The following is a 22,772-nucleotide window of genomic DNA, read 5'->3' as shown; positions in this document are numbered from 1 at the left end:
AGCTTCCCTTTCCAGAAGGGTCAGCAGCGCCATCGCCCCAAGAACACGAGCCACCCATCGGACAGCACCAAGCGAGGCCAGGAGGGCGGCGGGCCTACCCAGCTGCCGGAGCCGCGGGAGCAGGTGTGCCACGAAGAGGCGGTAGTCAGGCTTGCTCTTCCCCACGGGGTTCAGCCGCAAGTCCGCTTCCGCGAGCTCCGTTAGGGAGTGGAGCCGGAAGACCTCCGCCAGCAAGGAGACGCGGCTGTAGCGGACGCTGAGACGCTCCAGCGCCGTCAGGTACTCGATGCCCTGCCAGGACAAACACGGTAAGACAGCCATTAACCCGAACCAGCCCCCGAGCCAAGAGGCGCGCTCGAAGCGCACACGCACCATCACCGGGAGAGCAAGGGGGCAAGGTATGCTCAGCTGGGAGTCCTGCTCACCCGCGGTGAGGCGGCCGCGCGTCGACCGCGGGAGGGGACGGCCGACGCCTGCGAGGCCCCAGCACGCGCCGAGCCGAGCAACCCGCGCACGCCTCACTCCCTCCGCACGCAGCCCCGCCAGCGGAAGTGCCGCTGCTCCCGCTGCACGGACGAGAGGATGGGGCTGAGAGATGAGCCAGCACCGGTGCGGCCTGGACCGACCGGCACTCGCACGGGACTGAGCGGGCTCCTAACCCCCGGTCAGGGGCGCTGAAAGGTCGTGCTCCAGGGCAGTGACGGCCGGCCTTCCTTCTCCCCGCATGAGGCCCCGACAGCGTCCGCAGGGCGGTCCCACTCGGCACCGCCTGGGTGACTTCCTACTCCCTCACGAGGACCAGCGCCTGCCGCGTCAGGCACGCAAGGCATTCGAGGGCCCGAGGCCGCCAAGAGTCGGATACAAACAGATGTGAAGCTCAGTGGGGATGAAGAAAACGACAGCTGAGAAAGGAAGAAGGGTGACTGGCATGCACACATTCGTCTTTCGGGCCTTATCTTATTTCCTTTACAGATACAACCATCTTCATCAGAGAGCTATGATTTCTTGTTAAAGTAGTTTGAAGACATAATGTGATGCATAAGAAATCCAGCTCGCAGCAAACACAAGAAAATCAGCACAAGGGGTGGGATAGGGAGGGTGGGAGGGAGGGAGACGCAAGAGGGAAGAGATATGGGAACACGTGTATATGTATAGCCGATTCACTTTGTTATAAAGCAGAAACTAACACACCATTGTAAAGCAATTATACTCCAATAAAGATGTTAAAAAAAAAATCAGCACAAGACTTACAGTCACTGTTAAGTGTATGGCTTACAAGTATTATAAGCATAGTCATAAAACAGACTGCCTTTTTTACCATAAATGTACTACCCACTGCTACTGATAGCAATAAATTTTCTTTCAAGAAACAAACCTAAAACTTACCTCTAGACTAACCAAGGAGTTTCCTGAGAGATCTAGAGAATTCATCAAAGAATTTCCTAGGTGAGCAATCTTTTCTTGGTAAGTTCCAGGAATAGATAATGACCGAAGTTCACCTAAGAATAGAAAATTAAGAGATTTTAACTTTATTATTTTATTGAAAATAAATTATTGCAATAATTTATTCTCCCTCCAAAACCCTCTCACCAGGAAACCCTCCTAAGGGGGTTCCCACTTCCACACCTGAATGCTCAGCCCCATTGCCTGTGGGCCTCTGTGCAGGGATCACAATGTGAAACCCACTCGGTAGCTGACTTGACCACCCGTGCTGTTATAGGTGAGGGCCAGCTGCACACGAGGTGCACCGAACACCTCTACGTGGCACACCCAGTAAGCAGGCGTTAGACAAACATCGCTACAAAAGTAAGCTTCTGTAATGAAAAAGACACTGTGTCTGGATACACCAGTATCTTCCCAGGAACTTTTGTTTTAAAACACATCTTGATTACATATGAAGCTGGTTTTTGGGCTTCCAGTTCCAGACAAGACAGAGGAGACACATTTCACCCTATTCCTCCCCATGTATTAGACCTAAAAACCCTGGACAAGAACACGGGAAGCAACTCTGAAGCATGGTGACTCTGAAGCATGGGGACTGTCTAGGGACCTGAAGAAAACGGTCAAGCACTGAGGGTTGGTTTTGTTCAGTCTCCTATACATCCCAATCTGAGTGCAAGAGAAGCTGGCCACCCAGAAACACCCATGGACACCTACCAAAAGATACAGGTAAGCCTGCTGTCCGTAGTCAAAGGACCAGGAGGGGTGGCCTTGCGGGACAGACTCCTGACAACCTCAGCCCCACTCCAGCCCAACGCCAAGAAAAAAAAAAAAAAAAAATGTACCTCGTACACCTGGCCTCGCACAGTGGCCAGCACCAGGACAGTGTGAGTGGACATGACTACTGCCCTGGACTGGCTGTAACGAGGCACCCGCAGATGCTATGTGTGTGACAGGGGCCTGGCCACCACCTCAGCAACAAGGCAGCACCCAGGCAGTGCCAGTACTGAGTAACGAGATTTAAATAGGAAGCAGAGTCCCAATCAAAATGACCAATGAAAAATGCTCAAGAACTAGGAAAATCTCAATCTGAATGAGTGAAAACAATCAATAGATACTAATAATGAGATGACAGAAATTAGAATTATCTAACAAGGATTTTAAAGCAACTGATATACAAATACTTCAATGAGCAATTATGAACATGATTGAAACAAATAAGAAAATAGGGATTCTTGGCAAAGAAACAGAAGATGTAAAGAAGAAACAAACAGAAATTTCAGAAATGAAAAATACAATAACTGAAAGAAACAAACAAAAAACCATGGGAGCAGCTCAATAACAGAATGGAGATGACAGACGAGAAAATTCAAAGAGAGAAAATGCAAAGATAAACTGAACAAAATTGTCCTATCTGACCACCAGAGAGAAAACAAACTTTAAAAACATTAACAGAGCCTCAGGGGCCTGTGGAAGAAGAAAAAGCAATCTAACATTCATGTCGTTGGGGGTCCCAGTGGAGATCCAATCAGAGTTTCAAGAAGAAGAGAAAAACAGTACGGCTAAAAATAAAAAATTTTAAGTTAAAGAAATAATGGCTGAAAACTTCCCAAATTTGGCAAAACACATAAACCTACACGTTCAAGAAGTTGAGAAAACCCCAAACAGAAAAAAGGCAAAAACTGACACATCAGAATCAAACTTCTGAACAGTAAAGACAATGAAAGAATCTTGAGAGCAACCAGAGAGAGAGGCATTACCCAGAAGGAGAAACAACTCCCATGGCAGGGAGTTACTCCTCAGAAACCATGGTGCTGAAACAAAGGAAGTGCTCTCACATTTTTCCATTGCTGAAAGAAAAGACCTTTAAACGCAGAAATCTATATCCACCAAAACCAGCCTTCAGGACTAAAGGTGAAATATAGATATTCTCAAATGAAGAAATACTAAGAGAATCTGTCACCAGCACACCTCCCTAAGATAACTGCTAAAGAAAGATCTTCAAACATTAAGGAAAGATAAAAGAAGGAAACCTGGGACATCAGGAATGAAGAAAGAATAATGAAACAGGTAAACGTGTGGGTCAATGTTTCCTCCTAAGCTATTTAAACTATTGGATGACTATAAAAAGAAAAAGTCATATCATTACTGTGGTTCTCAGGTATGCAGGGGAAATGTCTAGACAGCTAAATTATAAAGTGGGAAGATAATGAAACCTAAATGGTGGTAAAATTTCTATATTCACCTGACGTGGTAAACCGTTCACACAAGTAGACTGTGTTAAATCACATACTGTATACTGTAATTTGTAGAGCAACCACTAAAAAAGCTATACAAAGAGATATGCTCAGAAATATAATAGATAAATCAAAATGGAATACTAAAAAATACTCAAGTAAACCATAGGAAGGCAGGAAATTGGAAACAAAAGAAGAAAAAACAAAGGGAACAAACAGAAAAAAAAATAAATGGCTCACTTAAGCTCTGCTGTATTAACGCATTAAATGTAAATGGTCTAAATACACTATAAAAGAGAGAGATTGGCACTGCAGATTAAAAATGATATACAGTATACACTGTCTACAAGAAACTCATTTCAAATATTATGATATAGGTAGGTTTAAAGGTGAAATAGCACATAGATTGGTAAAGACATACCCTGCAAACACCAAACCAAAGAAAGCTGGAGTGGCTACACTAATATCAGATAAAGTGGATATCTCACTGTAGAAAATTATCAAGGATAAGGAGGAATAATACTACATATGCTACAAGGGTCACCCCAACAAGAAGACATAAAAATTCTAAATATGTATGCACCAAAGAGCGCAGCTTTGGTGCATACATATTTAGGATCTTTAAGTGAAAAGAGAAATAGATACATCCACAATTCGAGTCAGGGGTCTCAATAGCCCTCTTCTTGTAATTAAGAGAATCACTAGACAGAAAATCAGCAAGGATACAAAAGAATTGAACAACGTCACAAGTCAACAAGATCAAATTGACATTTATATAACACTCCAGTCAATGACAGAGTACACATTCTTTCTAAGTGCACTTGGAACATTATAGACCAGATCTTGGGCCATAAAACAAACTTCAAATTTAAAACAATTAAGATCATACAGAGTATGTTTTCTGACCATAATGGAATCACACCAGAATCAATAACAAAAAGAAAAAAATACCAGACAAACTAGGAAAACCTCCAATCACACAAAAATGAAAAGAACACACTTCTGAACAATCCACAGGTCAAAGAGGAAGTCAAGGGAAATAAATAAACACAGTGAACTAAAGGAAAATGAAAATACAACATAACAAAACTTGTGGATTCAGCTAACGTTGTGCTTAGAGGGAAACTTATAGCACTAAAATGTTTATATTATATTAAAAAAGGTCTCAAATCAGAAATCTAAACTTTCATCTCAAGAATCAAGAAAAAGAAGAGCAAAATAAATGCAAAGCAGCAGAAAGAAGAAAATTATACAGAATCGATGAAATTTGAAACCAGAAAACCAATGGAGAAAAAACAAAAGTTGGCTCATTGAAAAGATTAATGAAATTCGTAAACCTCCAGAAAGACCAAGAAAGAGAAGACAGAGATGACCAATAACATGGACCGGAAGAAGGGTATCACTACAGACCCCAGAGACATTAATAGGCTGATAAGGAAATACCGCAAACTCTACACACGTAAATTTAACAACTTAGATGAAATGAACCAGTTTCGCAAAACCCCAGACAACTATAACTCACCTAAGATGAAGGTGATGATACAAACAGTTCTATAACGACTAGAGAAACTGAATTTGTAATTTAAAAGCTTCAAATACAGAAATTTCCAGGCCCATAAGGTTTCACTGGAAAACTCCATCAAACAAAGAAGAATCGGCACCAATTTCACACAATCTCTTCTGGAAAACAGAAGAAGGGGCAATTTACCAACTATTTCATGAGCTGGGCATTACGTGGATGACAAAACTAGACAAAAACAGGAAAACAGAAAACTAGCGACCCGTATCCCTCAGGTCAGGGGCCCACAGACGCTCAGCACAGGACGGGCAGGGTCCTGGACACCCTCGAGTCCTACAACAGGGCACGCTCCTCCTCCAGACACGAAGGCGCTCCAAGCTTTTTCAGAAAATCAGCCTAACGCACCTTATTAACGGGGAAAGAAAGCCCAAGTGACCTTATCAGTCAAGGCGAAAAGCACTGGCGTAAGGGCTCAGCAAACCCGGCTCAGAAGAGCTCCCCTCGGGCAGTCTGAGAGGGCGAGCTTGGCCTCCACCTCTCTGGGGACTCAGCTAGGAACCCCAGCCCCTCCCCCACCCTCCCCCACTTCGGGCCCCCCAGGCCTGCCCCTCACACCCAACCGCTGCTCCGGGCTCCCCGCCCGCTCCCGGCCTGCCCCGCCGCCCACCCCTCACCCTCGCCCCCACAGGCCTGCGACCGTTCGGGAACCGCGGTCGCGTTTCGGCACCTCTGGCCCGACCGGTCCGCCGACACCTCGGCGGGAAGCTCGCGCCCCCGGCCAGCGCCGCCCACCCGTCCGCCGCCCGCCGCGCACCCGGGCCGCGGTGAGGCGCCAGCCCGGTCTTCCTCCGGATCTCGTCTTCACACAGAAACAGCCTCCCCGCCGGCGCCATTCTTTCAAACGGCGAACACTTGTCCGCGCCTGCGCGCTGTGACTGCCGACCGCCGAGGCGCGGGGCCAGATCCAGGGTGGGACCGGGGGGCGGGGTCAGGGGGCGGATCGAGGCCGAGGGGGCGGGGCGGGGCGGGGCCAAGGACCTCTGCGGGGTGCGGGGTGTGGGGTGTGAGGAAGTGGACGAAGCTGCCGGGAGGAAGCGTTAGGGGAAGTCGGTGCCCGCCCCAGGGCTTACCTGGGGACTCGCCCCACTTGGAGACCTCGCCTCACCTGGGCACCTGCCCCACCTGGGGACCCTACCCACCCCCAGATTCGCCTGCGTCCTGGGCTGCGGGCGCCCCAGGTTGTGCGCGAGGGCTCCTCACGTGGGGTCGCAGTGCTCTCCCGCCACGGTCAGGTGACTCAGCGGCAGCGGGTCCTGCTCTGCCCCCACCCTCAATTTCTAGGTGATGAAGTCTGGGGTCTGGCCTTGAGACTCGTCAGCTGACCGAGGGGTTCACGGCGTGTCCGGCTCACTGGGCGCTTTGTGGAGCACCTTTAGGGAAGACTTGCCTTACGGTCTGGATCTGCCCCAGCCAGCTCGAGCCCTGGGGGTGCCCCTCCCTCCCGGGTCACCCCCGAGTTTGCCCCTACTGCCTCCTCACCCCAGATTTGACTGTCCTGTTGGCAGCATCCCCTGGCATGTCACAGCCTGGGGGGTGGCATGGGGGGGTAGGTGGGCTTGTAGGGCCAGGGGTGAAAGGCAGGTATAGACCCTCAGGGGTGAGGGGCAGTGGTGTAGACAAGGGAAGTATGGCAGCGTGTGTAGGGCAGGGGCGAAGACGGTGGTGTAGGGGAGAGGTGGGGGGGTGTGCAGGGGCTGGGGTGGGGGGGCATCAGGGTGCCCGAGTCTCTCCTGAGCGGGGAGGGGCTTCCAGCCTGCTGCACCGGGCCTGTGGGGCTGTGCCATTTACGGAGGCCGGCAAACACTCGGCGACATTTTGAGTCCAGATCGCCAAGTGACTGCCCACAGTTCCAGGCCGCATATTGCCATCGTGTCACTTCCTACAGGACCGTGGAGGGACTCGGGCACACCCGGGGCCCGGCATGTGGGCACCAACTAGGTGCCCCCTGAGTGGAGCTGGTGCAGCCAGGAGGCTAGAAACTAAGCAAATATCCCGGCTCTCAGGAGTAAACGGAAGCAAACAAAAGGCTCCTGTCGCTGTCCCCTGCCCCGCCCCGCCCCCCCCCCAAGAAAAGTGGCTTGTCAGCCAGGGCACAGCCCGCACGCCAAACACCGCTGCTTCCTCCTGCTGCCGGCCACTTCAGGCCGGGCAGCCCCGTCTCAAGTCCTCTACAGCTTTCTAGAACATTCCGGGGAGGCTTCCAGGCCCCTCAGCCTTGAGCCAGAGTCAGTCAGTCCATCCCAGGGAGAAGGCTGGTGACAGAGATGGAGACCCAAGGACAGGCCCACGTTGGTCCCACGGACTGGGCAGCCAGAGGGGTCCTCCAGGGGCTGGCGGCCTGGAGCATCTTGGACTTTCCCTACTCTTTGACTGGCCTTGGCTGGGAGGGGGCGGGGGCGGGAGGAGGAGGGGCAATCTCCCACCTTCCCCCAGAGAGTGGAGCTGCCCGGGCCCCAGAAGCAGAGCGGCTGTGGCGCTGGCCACGCGCTCCAGGAACCGTGTGAGCTCTCGTGTCACCACCTCTCCACCCTGGGGTGAACGCCAGCACGGTCACTTCACCCACGAGGAAACATCAGCCAGCTGGGTGCGACTGGGCTGAGAATCAGCATCAGACCCGAGCACAGCCCCGGGTTGCTTCTGTACCAGGCCCTCCAGACGGGAGGCAGGGAGCCTCTGGGAGCCTGAAGACAGACCCGCACAACCACGGCTCCAGACGCCACTGAGCTCACACGCGCCCCCGTTCACACTCTCACACACCCTCACACTCACACCCTCACAAACCTCCGACAATCGAGCTCCAACTCGGACGACCGTTCCCTGGCCAGATGGCAGGAACCCACCCTGGTCACACGCGAGGCACTGCCCAGAAGCCGATGCTCTGTGGCCTCACCCTCCACCCTGGACCGAGTGAGAAGCATCTGATCAAGGACAGCTGCTCGCTCGTTCTGATGCTTATTCGTTCATAAATGTTGAACGAAAGAGCCTTTTCCCGGCTGTTTTTCTACACGAGATCAGTACCGACATTTGTGACTTGTCGATGCACCATTTTGCCGACTAACCTCTAACCAAAGTGTGACGAGGGATGGAACGTCAGGCCCTTCCTGCGGCTGTTGGAAGGTAAACAGGAGCAAGAGTGGGTGGGAGCTCACGTAAACATCTTACCATCGTGACTAGCTCGTCTGAACACAGAGGACGGGGTTGGTGTTCACCTGCGAGTGCCAACACTTGCATCTAGCTGAGCTATCAGTTAAGATGCAAGTAGAACCCAGCTGGGGTGGACCCGACGTAAGGACACCCGGCTAGAGTCCCCAAGGTGGGCTGGGCTCCGCTTGGCTGGCTGGCAGCCAGACCTCTGTCCTGGACACTCGGCCACGCAGCTCACTTCCCAAGAGGCAGGATCCTTCCCGGCCGCGTCCAGCGAAGACTCCTGTTTCCATGCCCTGCCTGCAGAGCCCATAGCCCCAAGGGTCTCCCGTCCTGCTGGCCTGGGCCATCCCCAGAGCTCGTGAGCCATCTCCATGCCCAGCGGGGCTTCAGCCGGGAGGAGGAAGCAGGGGCCAGCTCTCCCTGCAGTTGCTGACCCTAGAAACCTGAGACTTCTCAGGAAAATTGAAACTTCCCGCTCATTCTGAAAGTAGGGAGACGGGACAACCGGGCCTGACTTTCTGCCCCGCAGAGGCCTGGGGCGAGCAGCAGCCACTCACAGGCAGGCCCCGGCTCCATCTGGACCGCCCCGCAGGCACCTCACCCCGGAGAAGCAGCACAGGTGGTGCTGGGTGCAGCTAGCATCTTCCAGGTGGGAGCTGCCCCTGTGCACACACCCCGCCCGCGCCCCTCGCACAACTGCTCACCGGCGGGGGGAGATACAGGGATGAGGGGCACACCTCAGCCATGATCCCAGGGTCCCCAGCCCTCCTGAGGACGAGGCCACCTCCGTCAGGTCTGGGGACCTGCGGCCTTCTCCCCACCTCTGAGGCTCTAGTGAATGCAGGGCTCAGGGGCCCTTTGGACCAGGCAGATTATGACCAGGGTAACCAGGCCTCGGAGGCCTGCTCCCCACCCTGGTCCTTCCCCGCCAGCCTATTTCAGCCGCCCTAACTGCTTCCCGAGAGCTCGCCTGCGCTGACCCTGTAGATCCCAGCATCGCCCTGCCTGCTGCCGCTACACCGGCTCCTGATGGACTCGGAGCCCTCACCTGGCAGAGGTTGGCAAGCACACGGCAGGAGGCCAGGCACTGCCATGCTTGTGTGGGTCATTGGTTACATCCGCTTTATGGTGGGCAGCGTGGAGGGCAGCAAGTGGGGCTGAGACCCAGGCGCTCAGGTTGAACAGTGCAGCTGGAGGCGGGGCCTGTCGTGAGGGGGGGCCAGCCCACCCGTGATCACTCTGAGGGGCCGTGGGCAGGCTCCCTGGCTCTTGGTTCGGGGCAAGCTGCTCTCCGAACTGAGGCTTCTCATCTCTAGAAAAAAGCTAACAGGGATCTCGAGGGGATGGGTGGTTCCCAGCCCTCTTCAACCTTGTCTAGTTCCAATGGAGAGGGTGGAGAACCTCTTACATCTCTTACAGCTATGGTTGGCCACTTCTGGCTGTTAAGAAGTAAGCATGAGGCTACAGTGGCATTTTGGGGTAAAGTTTTGATATTCTGGGAAAAGAGATAAGTGTAGGTGACACATGCCAGGCCCCCCTTCTTCTTGCCTTGACACAGTTGTGATGGCTGGAGCTGCAGCAGCCATCCTGGGACAATGAGGGGGTAAGAAACTGGCATCGCAGAGGTGCCCAACCTGGGCTCCAAACCAGTGCCAGTCCCTGAACCTCCAGCCTCCTGGCTCAGTGAGAGAGACTAGTGAGAGTGACCATTGCTGCAGCTGAATGCATTCCCACCCGATCCTGGGGTCTGCTGAGGTAGCAGATGAAAAGTGTGTGGCATAAGCTGGACCGTAAGGCAGAAGTGTAGAGGCGACTGTGCCAAAGGAAGACTCCCTTTCCACTCGGGGGAGACAAGACATGGTCCCAGAGGAGGAAGGGGAGGGCGCGTGGAGGCGTGTGTTTCCAGCAGAGGAGTGGGGAGTGAGAGGCCCCCACGTGGCCCCAGGCTCCGTCAGAGAGGAGGAGCCGGACGGGGCGGACCTGTCCCTCCCTCTGTCCAGGGGGCCAAGTGCGGGTTCGAGTTGGGGTCCAGCCTGGCTGAGTCCAGGCGCTTCGTGTAGATGATGGAGCAGATCAGGGCGAAGTACAAACAGAACTTGAAACTTAACTAACTGGTTTCCCAACTACAAAGTGAGTGAGAAATCTGAAGCCACCCTCCTGCCCTTTGTCATTTGTAATGATCAACAGTTGAAATAAATAGTCAGGGATGCGACCCCCAGAGTGCAGACTAAACCCAGGTAGTATCAGAAAAACAAAAGTGGAAGGAAATCTTTGCCTTCAGGAAGCTTACAGTTTACTGGAGAGTGTGTACTCGAAAAGGCTATTTGGGGAAAATTTTTGTGAAACTGAAGAATGCCCCCTTCCCCCCAAAGAATCCATGCAAAACCCTTGGGACCTCTGAATGTTACCTTATATGGCAAAAGATGAGATTAATTTAAGGATCTTGGGAGGATTTTATCCTGGATTATCTGGATGGGCCCTAACGCAATCACAAGAGATGGAAAAGAAGACACAGACGCCACACACCCGCTCGGGACCCCACGAGGCAGAGGTTGGCATGATGAGGCCACGAGCCCAGGGACGCCTGGAGCCGCCAGCACCTGGAAGAGGCAGGAAGGACCCTCCCCAAGACCCTGCGGAGGGAGAGTGGCCCTGTGACACAGGTGCCTGTCTGCGTGGTCATGGCGAACCTGCACGTGAGCCGCTGAGAAGAGGCTCCACAGGGTCCTGAGCCCTCTCACATCTCAGGGGCTCCTGGAGGAGCCGGGAGGCCCCCGGCAGGCCCTGTGCCCACTCGCCTGCCGGCGACAGGGGGCTTTGTCAGCCACGGAGTCTTGATGGGGCGTTTTCTGGGCCAGCGGCCACCACGGGGTGAGGGGCGTCACTCCTCACTCGCTTGGTTCCCGACCTCAGCCCCTCACACTGAGGGAGACCAACTCCCAAGAGACCCTGGACCCTGGAACACTGGAATGGAGGGGAAGGTCACTTTGTCACTGGCCTGCTGCAGAGGGGCCCAGGAGCACGCTCCCTGGGGCTGGGTCCCCTGCTGGAATCGTATCACCTGAAGTGTGCACCTTCCTCAGGACCCCAAGGAAAAGGCTGAGTTGTCTCCTGTGGATCATGTGCTGTTTTCTGTACTTATTTAACCTCAAATAACCATTTTCAGATCTCAGTCTCTGTTACTGATTTCGTTCAAAGGCCTCTTTTCAGTCTCAAAGAGCAGGAAGCAATATCCTTTCAAAAACCAATTCGCCACAAATTTTGGCTCATTAAATAAATAGTTTTGCTCTGGACCCAGTTGATTTTTGAGGGAGTGAGCAAGGGGTTGGCTCACCTGTTTGCAGCCCCTGTCCTCCCGGACCTTTGAAGTCCCTGGGAGGCAGCTCCGCCTGGCACGTGAGCGGGGTCCGGCCGCACCCCGCAGATACACACCTGAATCCTCGCCAGTTTCCCAGAGGGTTAGAAACGGGCTTTGAATTTGCTGACATACCCTCTGCTTGGAGCCCCAAGCGGGGTGCACAGCATTGACACGCCCTGCAGAGAAACTGCCAGAAGGATGAAAAGTGCGACGGAAACCACTGAGGGGGCAGGACGGGACGCGGCGCTGGGCAGGTCCCGACTTGCACTGTGGCGTTTGGGCCAAGAGCTGACAAGCTGAGGTTAGCCGTCCACACCGTGGGCCCCGCGGGAAGGTGTGGGGCAGAGAAGAGCCGGGCGAGGTCACTGTGGCCGGCACAGGCCGGGGAATCGCGTCCGCCCCAGGGCTGCACTGCACTGCCGGCGCCAGCCCTGTCGAAGCCAAGAAGCCAAATCAGTACTTGTTTCCCCTTCTACCACTTGCTGCTTCTCCTCGCCCGAGCGACTTTTCTGCTGACCCTCATTGACCCTCCACTGCCCCACTTAACCTTCTGGTGCCTTTGGTCTTTATCCATGTTTGGACAGACCCACAGGGTACAAGGCCAAATGGCAGGTGTTACACAAAAACGTATTTCATTTAGTTTTTTAAAATAAACGTCAGATCAGTTATTTAAGTAGTCAAATGGTTGGTTTCATACCCTTGAGTAGAAATAGCTATAGGTATTGGAAGAGTAAATAATTAAATTGGGAGTAGGAATCCAAAGAAGCAGAATAGACAAATAGTTGAAATATGTAAACAGATATCTTCCAATTTTTAGTAGTTTTCGATTTTGTTGTTTACACATTGGTAAGTTGATTTATTATTTTTGGTGAATATTAACTGGATTCTTTAAGTGGTTCATTTTCTAATTCTCGAAGTGAACACGGAACTGGTTTATGGGATAATTTCCAACCCCCACAGAAAGTTGTGTGTCATTAAGTTCAGCTAACACATCAGCAGGACATAGTAGAAAACAGATGCAGACCATAACCTAACATTCAAAAGGAGCTAAAAAGAAACAAAATGCTGGGGCTTCCCTGGTGGCGCAGTGGTTAAGACTCCGCCTGCCAATGCAGGGGACACGGGTTCGAGCCCTGGTCCGGGAAGATCCCACGTGCCTCAGAGCAACTAAGCCCGTGCGCCGCAACTACTGAGCCTGCGCTCTAGAACCCGCGAGACACAACGACTGAAGCCCGCGCGCCTAGAGCCTGTGCTCCGCAACAAGAGAAGCCCGCGCACCGCAACGAAGAGCAGCCCCCGCTCGCCGCAACTAGAGAAAGCCCGTGTGCGGCAACGAAGACCCAACGCTGACAAAAATAAATAAATTTATTTTTTAAAGAAAAGAAAGAAATAAACTGATAGAAACCATGAAAGAACAACATAATTTAGAATTAGGGCAACTTAGAAGTAAAGTGATTGGAGAAAGTGAATATTTGAAAACAGATGACCAAACTCAGGAAAGAATTTAAAATATATATTCTTAAAATTTAAAGGAGGCTAAACCAGAAGCAACACAACTGTGAAAAATCACAACGGATATTGCCTGAAGAGAAATGAAGAATGTTTTTTAAACTAAAAATTGCAGGAAGAGGAGGGAAGGATTGAAGACGAAGGAATTGCAGAGAAAGTGAACAGAGACCCAGGGACACACGCCCCTGAGGAAGGAATTGGGGCCACAGACAAGAACCAACAGCACAAAGAAAACTTCCAGGAAGAAGAAAAGTCACTTGAAAACATGTATCGAAAGAGTTCATCGAGCACTGGAAAAACAGCCCAGAGTGACCAGCCCTGAGGCACCCATCAACGGAATTAGTGAACTTTGCAGAAGAAGGGACATTACTTGGTCATCAAGACAAAAGGACCAAGTCACCGGTAAAGGAAAGAAAATCAGTGTCATCTTTCTGCCGGATAATCAAGGAAGGAGAATAGAGGCCAGGACTTAAATCCAGCGGGACTGACCTCAGGTGCTAACAGAAGGGCGGAAGACTAGCAATGTGACCCCAGCCTCAGGGGATGCTGTTTGTGTCAGGAGCCCATCCTGGGGAGTCCGCTGCAGCCGAGGTCAGCAACCGTTCTCCTACAGGGATAGATGGTAACTATTTTGGGCTCTGTGGACCAAGAGGCAAATTGAGCCTATTGTGTGGGTTCTTATGTGGCCATTTAAAATACAAAAGCCATTCTCACTGGGGGTCTCATAAAAATAGGCCTGAGGCCACCCCCGAGTAGGTCCTCTGGTCTCTGCACTGGAGAGCTGGCCTCAGACAGCCAAAAAGACGGGGGTGGGGGGCACCCAGATCAGGCTGGTGATCCAAATCAGCATTAAGACTTGGAATTTGGAATCTGGTTTTGGATTCAAGATTCTAGGCACAGAACTTGGAATCCAGAATCTGAACGCAGAACTTAAACCAATGAATTGAAAGCAGGATCCAGAATAAGGATTTGGAAATGTAGGCTGAACAGTTAGTGCCAATATTGACAGTATTTCTTTTTTTTTTAATAAATTTCTTTTTCTTTGGCTGCGTTGGGTCTTCGTTGCGGTGCGTGGGCTTCTCACTGCAGTGGCTTCTCTTGTTGCAGAGCACAGGCTCTAGGCGCACGAGATTCAGTAGTTGTGGCACATGGGCCTCAGTAGTTGTGGCCCGCGGGCTCTAGAGCGCAGGCTCAGTAGTTGTGGCACACGGGCTTAGTTGCTCCGCGGCGTGGGGGATCTTCCTGGACCTGGGCACGAACCCGTGTCCGCTGCACTGGCAGGCGGATTCTTAACCGCTGCGCCACCAGGGAAGTCCCGACAGTATTTCTTAAACTTGTGAAACTTAATACTCTTTCCTTTTCATTTTAATATGGTTAATGAATTAACTTACTTGCACACCATAAAGTCTACTTTTTTCTTATAATGGCACCTTGATGAGGACACAACACAGCTCCATCACCCCAAAAACTTCCTTTGGGCTTCCCTTTTGTAGTCAAACCCCTCTTCTACCCCAAACTCCTTTCCATTTCCTCATCTCTAAAGTTTTGTCTTTTGCAGAAGGTCATATAAATTTACCTTTTGAGACTGGTGTCTTCATCCAGCAGGATGTCTTTGGAGTCACCCAAGTTGTCATATGTATCAGTAGTTTTTTCCTTTTAATTGCTGAGTGGTATTCCATCCGTGGACGTCCAATCGCCTGCTGAGAGTTATGAAGTTGTTTCCAGTTTTTGGTGATTACGGATAACAAGCTACTATAAAGAGTCAGGTATAGATTCTTCAATGAAACAGGTTTTCATTTCTCCAGGGTAAATGTCTAGGGATAGATAGCTGAATCATATGGTAAAAGAATGTTGAACTTTAAAAGAAACCGTTTTAAAATGCCATTTTCTGGAGTGGTTATACCACATACTCTCCCGCCAGCAACGGAGGGATGTTCCAGTTGCTCTGCATTCTCACCAGCACTTGATCCTGTCACGTGTTTTGTTTTTCTTCCTTTCTTCTCTTTTTCCTTTTGTTCTGTACTAATAAATGCAGCGTAGTATCACACTGTGGTTTTAATTTGCACTTCCTCTTGACTAACAATGTTGAACATCTTTTTATGTTCTTCATTGCCATCTACAATTCATTGGTGAAATGTCTGTTCAAATCTTTTGCCTTTATTAACTGGTTTGTCTGAGAGTTCTTTATACACTCTACGTACAAGTGCTTTGTCAGATAAGTGCCTCACGAACATTTTCTTTTAGCCTGTAGCTTGTCTTTTCATTCTCTTAACAGTGCATTTTGCAAAGCAAAGGTTTTGGTTTTCATGAAGTCTAATTTATCCATTTTTCTCTTTTATAATTTGTGCTTTTGGTGTTAGATCTATGAATTCATATTCTAACCCAAAGTCAAAAACATTTTCTCCTATGTTTCCTTCTAAAAGTTTTATAGCTTTACATTTTGCATTTAGATGTATGATCCATTTGAGTTAATTTTTATAGATCAACATAGATGTGTATATAAATGTTCACTTTTTTGCATATGGATGCCCAATTGTTTCAACATCATTTGTTGAAAAGACAACCCTTTCTCTGTTGAATTACCTTTGCATCCATTATAAAAATCAATTGACCATATTTGTGTGGGTCTATTTCTGGACCCTCTGTTTTTTCCCATTGGTTCATGTCTATCTTTTTGCCAGTACCACACTGTCTTTGTCACAGCACCTTTACGGTGCGTCTTAAATCAGGTAACAAAAATCCTCCAACCTTGCTCTTCTTTTTCAAGACTGATTTGGCTAATCTAGTCCTTTGCCTTTCCATATAAACTTTAGAACATGCTTCTCTTCATCTAGAAAAATCTTGCTGATATTTCTATTGGTATTGCATTAAACACATAGATCAATTGGGGGAGAGCTGACCTTTTTACTATGTTGAGTCTTCCAGTCCATGAACACATTATGTCTTCTTTGATTTCTTTCATCAGCATATTGTAATTTTCATCATACGGACCCTGTCATGCTTTATTAAGTGTATGCGTATTTTATTTTCTTTGGAACAATTATGAATGGCACTGAGGTGTAAATTTTGTGTCTGTTGTTAGGGTATAAAAATGTGATTGATTTTTGTGTGTTGAGCTTGTATCTTGTGACATTGCCGAATTTGTTAACCCTAGGTGTTTTGTTTTGTAAATTCGTTGATTTTTTTTATATAAACAATTAAAACACCTACAAATAGATATGGTTTATTCCTTCCTTTCCAATCTGTAAGTCTTTATGCCTTTATCTTCTTTTGCACTAGGACGTCTAGTATGATGTTGAAAGGAGTGGTGAGAGAAGCCATCCTTTCCTTAATCCAGATTTTGGGGAGAAAGTATTCAGTTTTCTTGCCATCAAGTGTGATGTTAGGTGTACATTAAGGAAGCTCCCTTCTAGTCCCAGTTTGCTGAGAGTTTTTGTCATGGATGGATCTTAAATTTTGTCTTTTTTTCTGCATAATTTGAAATGATCATGTAGTTTTTCTTTTCCGTCTGTTAACATGGTAGGTTGTACTGGTTGAATTTCAAGTGTTTATCCAGTCTTACATCCCACTTGGTCACAATGCGTTATCATTTTTACATGTTGTTTAGTTCGATTTGCTAATATATTGTTGAGTATTTTTGCATCTAGGTTTATGAGGTATATTTCCATGCAGTTTTATTTTTCTACTGTCATTTACTTGATTTTGCTATCAGGACGATGCTGGCCTCAGAACATCAGATGGGAAGTGGGTTTTTTTCTTCTGTCTTCTGGAGGAGATTGTATAGAGTTGGTTGTATTTCTTCTTTAAATATTCATAAAATTCACTAAAGGAACTGTCTGTATCTGGAATTTTCATTTTTGGTTTTTTTTCACTATGAATTCAATTACTTTAATACAAAAAGGATTATTGGGGCTCTTTAGTTCTTCTTGGATGAGTTTTGGTAGTTTGTGTTTCAAATCATTGGTCCACTGCATCTCAGTTGTCGAGTGTGTGTGCTGGAGCAGTTCATCATGGTCCCTACAATCCTTTAATGTCTGTGGAGTCGACAGGGCACCTCCTCTTTCACTGAATTTATGTCTCCTCTCTCCCTCTCTCATTGGTCTGGTTAAAGGTTTGTCAGTTTTATCGATCTTTTCAAAGAACCAGCTTTTAGTTTCATTGATTTTTTTTTCTTTATTGTCTTTGTATTTTTAATTTCATTGATTCCTCTTATCTTTATTATTTCTTTCCTTCTGCTTGCTTTCAGTTTAACTTGGTCTTCATTTTCTAATTTCTTAAGGTGGAAGCTTACATTGTTCATTTCTAATTTTTTTCTGTTTTAAATAATTCTTTATTCTTTCTAGTTAAATGCATCTAATATAAGCAGTTAATTCTATAAATTTCCCTCTAAACACTCTTCAGTTTTGATATGTTACATCTTTATTTTCACTCAGTTCAAATAATTTCCAATTTTGCTGAGATATCCTCCTTGACACATGGATTATCCAGAAGTGTATTGTTTACTTTCCACATATTTGGGGGAATTTTCCAGATGTTTTTCTGTTATTGATTTCTAGTTTAATTCTATTGTGGATTTTTTCTTCATTTTAAGTTTATTAAGGTGTGTTTTATGACACAAGATATGTCTATCTTGGTGAATGTTCCATTGGTGCTTAAAAAGAATGTGTATTTTGATGTTGTTTGATGTAGTAGTCTATAAATGTCAATTAGATCCAGCTGGTTCCTGGTCTTGGTCAGTTCTTCTATATCCTTGCTAATTTTCTGCCAACTTTTTTGTCAATTACTGAGAGGGGAGTTGTTACAGACTGCATTGTATTTCCCCAAAATTTGTATTTTGAAGCCCTAACCTCCAACGTGACTGTATTTGGAGAGAGGATCTCTAAGGAGTAATTAAGGTTAAACGAGGTCATAAAGATGGGACCCTAAGCCCACAGGACAGAAGAGAAAGGAGCAGATCTCTCTTTCTGTCTCTCTGTCTCTGTCTCTCTCTCCACACAGGCACAGAGGAAGGTCATGTGGGGACACAGCAAAAAGATGGCTGTCTGTAAGCCAAGGAGAGAACTCTCACTGTAACCAGCCCTTCTAGCACCTTGATCCTGGACCCCCGGCCTCCAGGGTGTGGGAAGATAAATGTAGTTCAAGCCGCCCAGGCCGTGGTGCTGTGACAGCGGCAGGCTGGCTGAGACGGGAGGGTGGGGTCTCCGGCTACAGTGATGGGGTCGTCTATTCCCTCTCAAATCTATAAGGTCTTGCTCGTGTATTTTGAAACTCTGCTGTCAGATGCACATGCATTTAGGATTATTATGTCTTGGTGACTGGATTGTTCTGTCATTACATAATATTCCTCTTTTTTTCCCAGTAATTTCTTTCTTCTAAGGTTTATTTTGTAACTTCATTTTTTAAAATTGGTGTTTGCTTGGTGTCTTTTTCTATCCTTTTACTTTCAGAGTCTCTGTACCTTTATATCCGCAGCAGGTTTCTGTAGACGGCGTGTAGAGAGGTCTTGTTGCTTTTACCCAGGCTGACCGTTTCTGTCTTCATTGGATTCTTAAAACATTTGCCTTTATTTTCACCGTTGACACATTTGAATTTAGAGCCACCATTCTATTACATGATCCCTATTTGTCTCCTACTCTTCTCCCCCATTTCCTGTCTTCTTTTGGATTATGGGAATAAATTTTAGTGTTTAATTTACCTGCTGGTTTAACTAAATCTATCTGTGTAGTTTCTTCAGGGGTAACTCTAGAGGTTACTGTATCCACATTAACTTCTTCCTCTACTTATCAGTATAGTAGAATTAACATTTTACCATTTAAAGTGGGATGTGAAAAGCTTATCGCCTCTCTACCTTTTATGCTGTGGTTGTCACGTGTATTACAGCCATTTCCACTTAATCCCTAACCCTAACCCTAACCCTAACCCTAACCCTAACCCCTAACCCTAACCCTAACCCTAACCCCTAACCTTAACCCTAACCCTAACCCTAACCGAAATTCTACCACTTCATGTTATAATTGCTGCTTTCAACCGTCATACATATTTTAAAGACACATCTACAAGCTGTCTACAATTTAAATTTAAAATATAATGGTGTAGGTAGGTTATAAATACAGGAATGGACGAAGGTATATCAGACAAACATCGATTAAATAAAAATCCTCCAATGGCCCTATCAGCGTTAGACAAATTGACTTCAGGGCCAGGAACATCCATAGGAGTGACGAGGAGAAACCAACCGCTGGGCTTGCCCAGGATCTGTGGCTTCGCCTGCCCGCCCGCCCTCCCTTCCTCCCTCTCTCCCTCCCTTCCATCTTTCCTTCCTTTAGCTCGAGTGTCCCTCTGGGGACATGCCCTCTGCCTGAAGGATTCCTCGGTACACCTGTCAAAGCAGGTGTGCTGGCCACAGGCTGTCTTGGTGCTCCTTCACCAGAGAATGTCTTCATTTCCCTCATTTTGATGATGCTTTTGTGGGACACACAACTCTGACTTGATGGACTTTCAGGTTTGGCTTTTTTTTTGTAAATAAAGTTTTTTTTTGGAAGTATAGCTGATTTACAATGTTGTGTTAGTTTTAGATGTACAGCAAAGTGATTCAGTTACACACACACCACGCACACACACACATATTCTTTTTCAGATTATTTTCCCTTATAGATTATTACAAGATATTAAGTAGAGTTCCCTGTGCTATACAGTAGGTCCTTGTTGTTTATCTATTTGATATATAGTAGTGCGCATCTGTTAATCTCAAACTCCTGATGTATCCCTCCCCCCCCTTCCCCTTTGGTGACCATAAGCTTGTTTTCTATGTCTGGGGTTTAGCACTTTAAACATGCTCTTCAGCATCTTCTGGCCTCCATGATGTCTGATGAGAAACCCCAACCGTTTGAATTAATGTTCCCCTATGGGGAGTGTGTCATTTCTCTCTGAGTGCTTCCCAGCAGTAACTTAATTAATTTAAATAAACACTATTTTCCCAGCAAACACTTCATGGAACACCTGTCACCTGTCATGGGGCAGTGGGGGAGACAGAGCTCCCAGTCTAGGGGTACAGCAAATGTGTAACAGATGATTGAAAATCAATTGCCCGCTCTGATAAATACGAGCCATCAATTCATCCTGTGGAAATGTGGGGAAAGCACCGTGTCAGATCCAAGGACACCAGGTCCAGGTAGGAGAACCATCCCAGGTTTAAGCAGAAGAGGAGGTGCACTACTGTGGGTTGACATGTCCCACAAAGACGCGTTCAGATCCTGAGCCCCGGCTCCGTGAAGGTGACCTTATTTGGAAGTGGGGTCTTTGCAGGTGTAACTTAGTCAAGATGAGGTCCTACTGCATTAGGGTGGCCTGATGAGAAAAGGGAAGCTTGGACCAGACACGCAAAGAAGGAGGACAACCAGGTGAAGACAGAGGCAGTGATCAGAGTGATGCCGCCACAAGCCCAGGAGCACCACGGACGCTGGCACCACTGGGGCTGAAAGAGGCAGGAAGGGTCCTCCCCCGGAGCCTTGGGGGTAGACTCTGGCCTCCAGCCTGCGAGAGAACAGACTTCTGTTGTTCCAGCCACCGGGTTTGTGGTAATAAGTTACGGCAGCCTTGGGAAACTCACACACACCTTTTCTTTGCGTGTGTAACCCCTCCTCCCTCAAGTCCCACAGGTCTGCTCCGACCAAAGATGCAGGGTCCCACTGCTTGGTAACGAAGAGAAAAAGTTTCCCTTATGGGCCGTGTTGCTGTTTTGCAGGGCCTCATTGCTGCCTTGGGGAGGGTGGCTCTCCTGTCAGCAGGCACTCACCTCCAAGGAGCCAGAGAGTTTCTTGAGCACTGGACCGAATCGTATGGATAAGTGATCTGCCCATGATGTCTGCTGCCTCTGATGAGGGGCCGCAGGAATGCAGCCAGACCCTGTGACATAGACGGTACATTAATGAGGACAGTGTTCTCTGTCACGGGAACCCAGCAAAGCCATGTTCCTAAGGCCACAAGGAACAGGTCTGGGACACCTCACAAGGAAGAACATTACAATGGCAATAGGCCAGCTGCACCTTTGACCACATACCCAGCGCAGGCAGAAGAGTTGGGAAATGCACAACGTCCTTTAAAAATTGCCCTGGAAAAAATCAAGCAAGGGAATTCAACTTCCAGCAATGGAAGACCAGTTAACTTAAACCAACCCTGCTGCTAAGGACAACTGGAGAAGATAGACAAAATACAACCTATTTGCCTGAAAGCATTGGAGGCTAACACGACAGTGCAAAGATGACGAGCTGATAGCTGAGAGAAAATAAATCTGGGTAGGTGATCCTGCAATTTGAGGGCATGACTTCTGGGGCCATGCCAAGTCCAGAAAGAGTGGCTGATAGTCACAGCCCTCCTTTTGAAAGCCTCTGGGACCAGGGAGCAAATGTTGGCACCAGGGCCCAGGGAATGAAGGCTCTGGTGTACAAGCTACGCTTGGAGTAAGAACCTGCACCGCAGCTCCTGAGGAGGAAGGTGGTCTGAAGAAAACAGCCCAGCTCTGAGTCATCTGTGTGGCCTAGGAAATCTCTCCTGGATACTGAATCAAAGTGATCCCACATTGTTGGTGGCTCCAGGCTCTGTGAAGGAGCAAACAAAAATCTTCACTAGAGCAAGAAAACTTCTGCAAATTTCAGCCAAGGTGCCTGCACACAATAAACATTAAGCAAGTACATGAAGAGATCATCTGAAATGAGCACAAACAAGCAGAAACAACTCAGTTGTTTCAACAACAGTAAGAAATCAACCCCCCACAGAGGTCCCAGGTATTGGAATGATCATGCAAAGCCTTTAGATAGTGGTGCTTACTATATTCAAGGAGACAGATATAAGACTGAAAATTTCAACAGAGAACTGGAAACTATCAAAAAACGACAGCAGATTTCAATAAGAACCAAATAGAAATTCTAGAGCTTTACTACAATAACTAAAAATTAAGAGCACACAAAAAATAAGTTTAACAGAAGATTAGCAACAATGAAAGAGAGATTCAGTAACTTGGAAGATAGTTCAGAAGAAATAATCCAGAGTGAAGTCAGGTGAGACCAAGAGGAGGACTACAAAGAAGAGAGGGTAAGTCACAGAGAGACGGTCTAAGGTATGTATAATTAGAGCTGTACAAGAGAAGAGGGAAGGAACAGATCAGAATCAACACAGAAAGAGATAACACCTGAGATATTTCCAAAAGTAGGTAAAGATACCAATCTACAAATTCAGGAATTCCAAAGAACTCCAAACAAAGTGAATTAAAAACAAATCCAGGAATTCCCTGGTGGTCCAGTATTTAGGACTCCACATTTCCGCCACAGTGGGCCCAGGTTCGATCCCTGGTCAGGGAACTAAGATCCCACAAGCCACGTGGCACGGCCAAAAGAAATTTAAAAATAAATTAATGAATAAAATTTTTTTTAAATCCACAGCTTAGGCACATTATAGTAAAGCTGCAGAAAATAAAGAGGAAAATCATAAAAGCAGCTGGAGGACA

General features: G+C 47.9%; 1 protein-coding gene across 1 annotated transcript in view; it reads right to left on the bottom strand.

Moving 5' to 3' along the window:
• The window catches only part of CEP72 (centrosomal protein 72), a 32,445-nt gene extending 26,356 nt beyond the window's left edge, over nucleotides 1-6,089 (bottom strand). The window contains 3 exon segments of the mRNA XM_028493292.1: nucleotides 99-291; nucleotides 1,387-1,499; nucleotides 6,011-6,089. Coding sequence (XP_028349093.1) covers nucleotides 99-291; nucleotides 1,387-1,499; nucleotides 6,011-6,089 — 385 coding nt within the window.
• Between the last annotated feature and the right edge of the window lie 16,683 nt (nucleotides 6,090-22,772).

Source organism: Physeter macrocephalus, chromosome 8 (genome assembly GCF_002837175.3).
Source record: "Physeter macrocephalus isolate SW-GA chromosome 8, ASM283717v5, whole genome shotgun sequence".
Classification (NCBI taxonomy): domain Eukaryota; kingdom Metazoa; phylum Chordata; class Mammalia; order Artiodactyla; family Physeteridae; genus Physeter; species Physeter macrocephalus.
The sequence above is the reverse complement of the archived record's forward strand: the minus strand, read 5'-3'. Positions and strand labels throughout refer to the sequence as shown.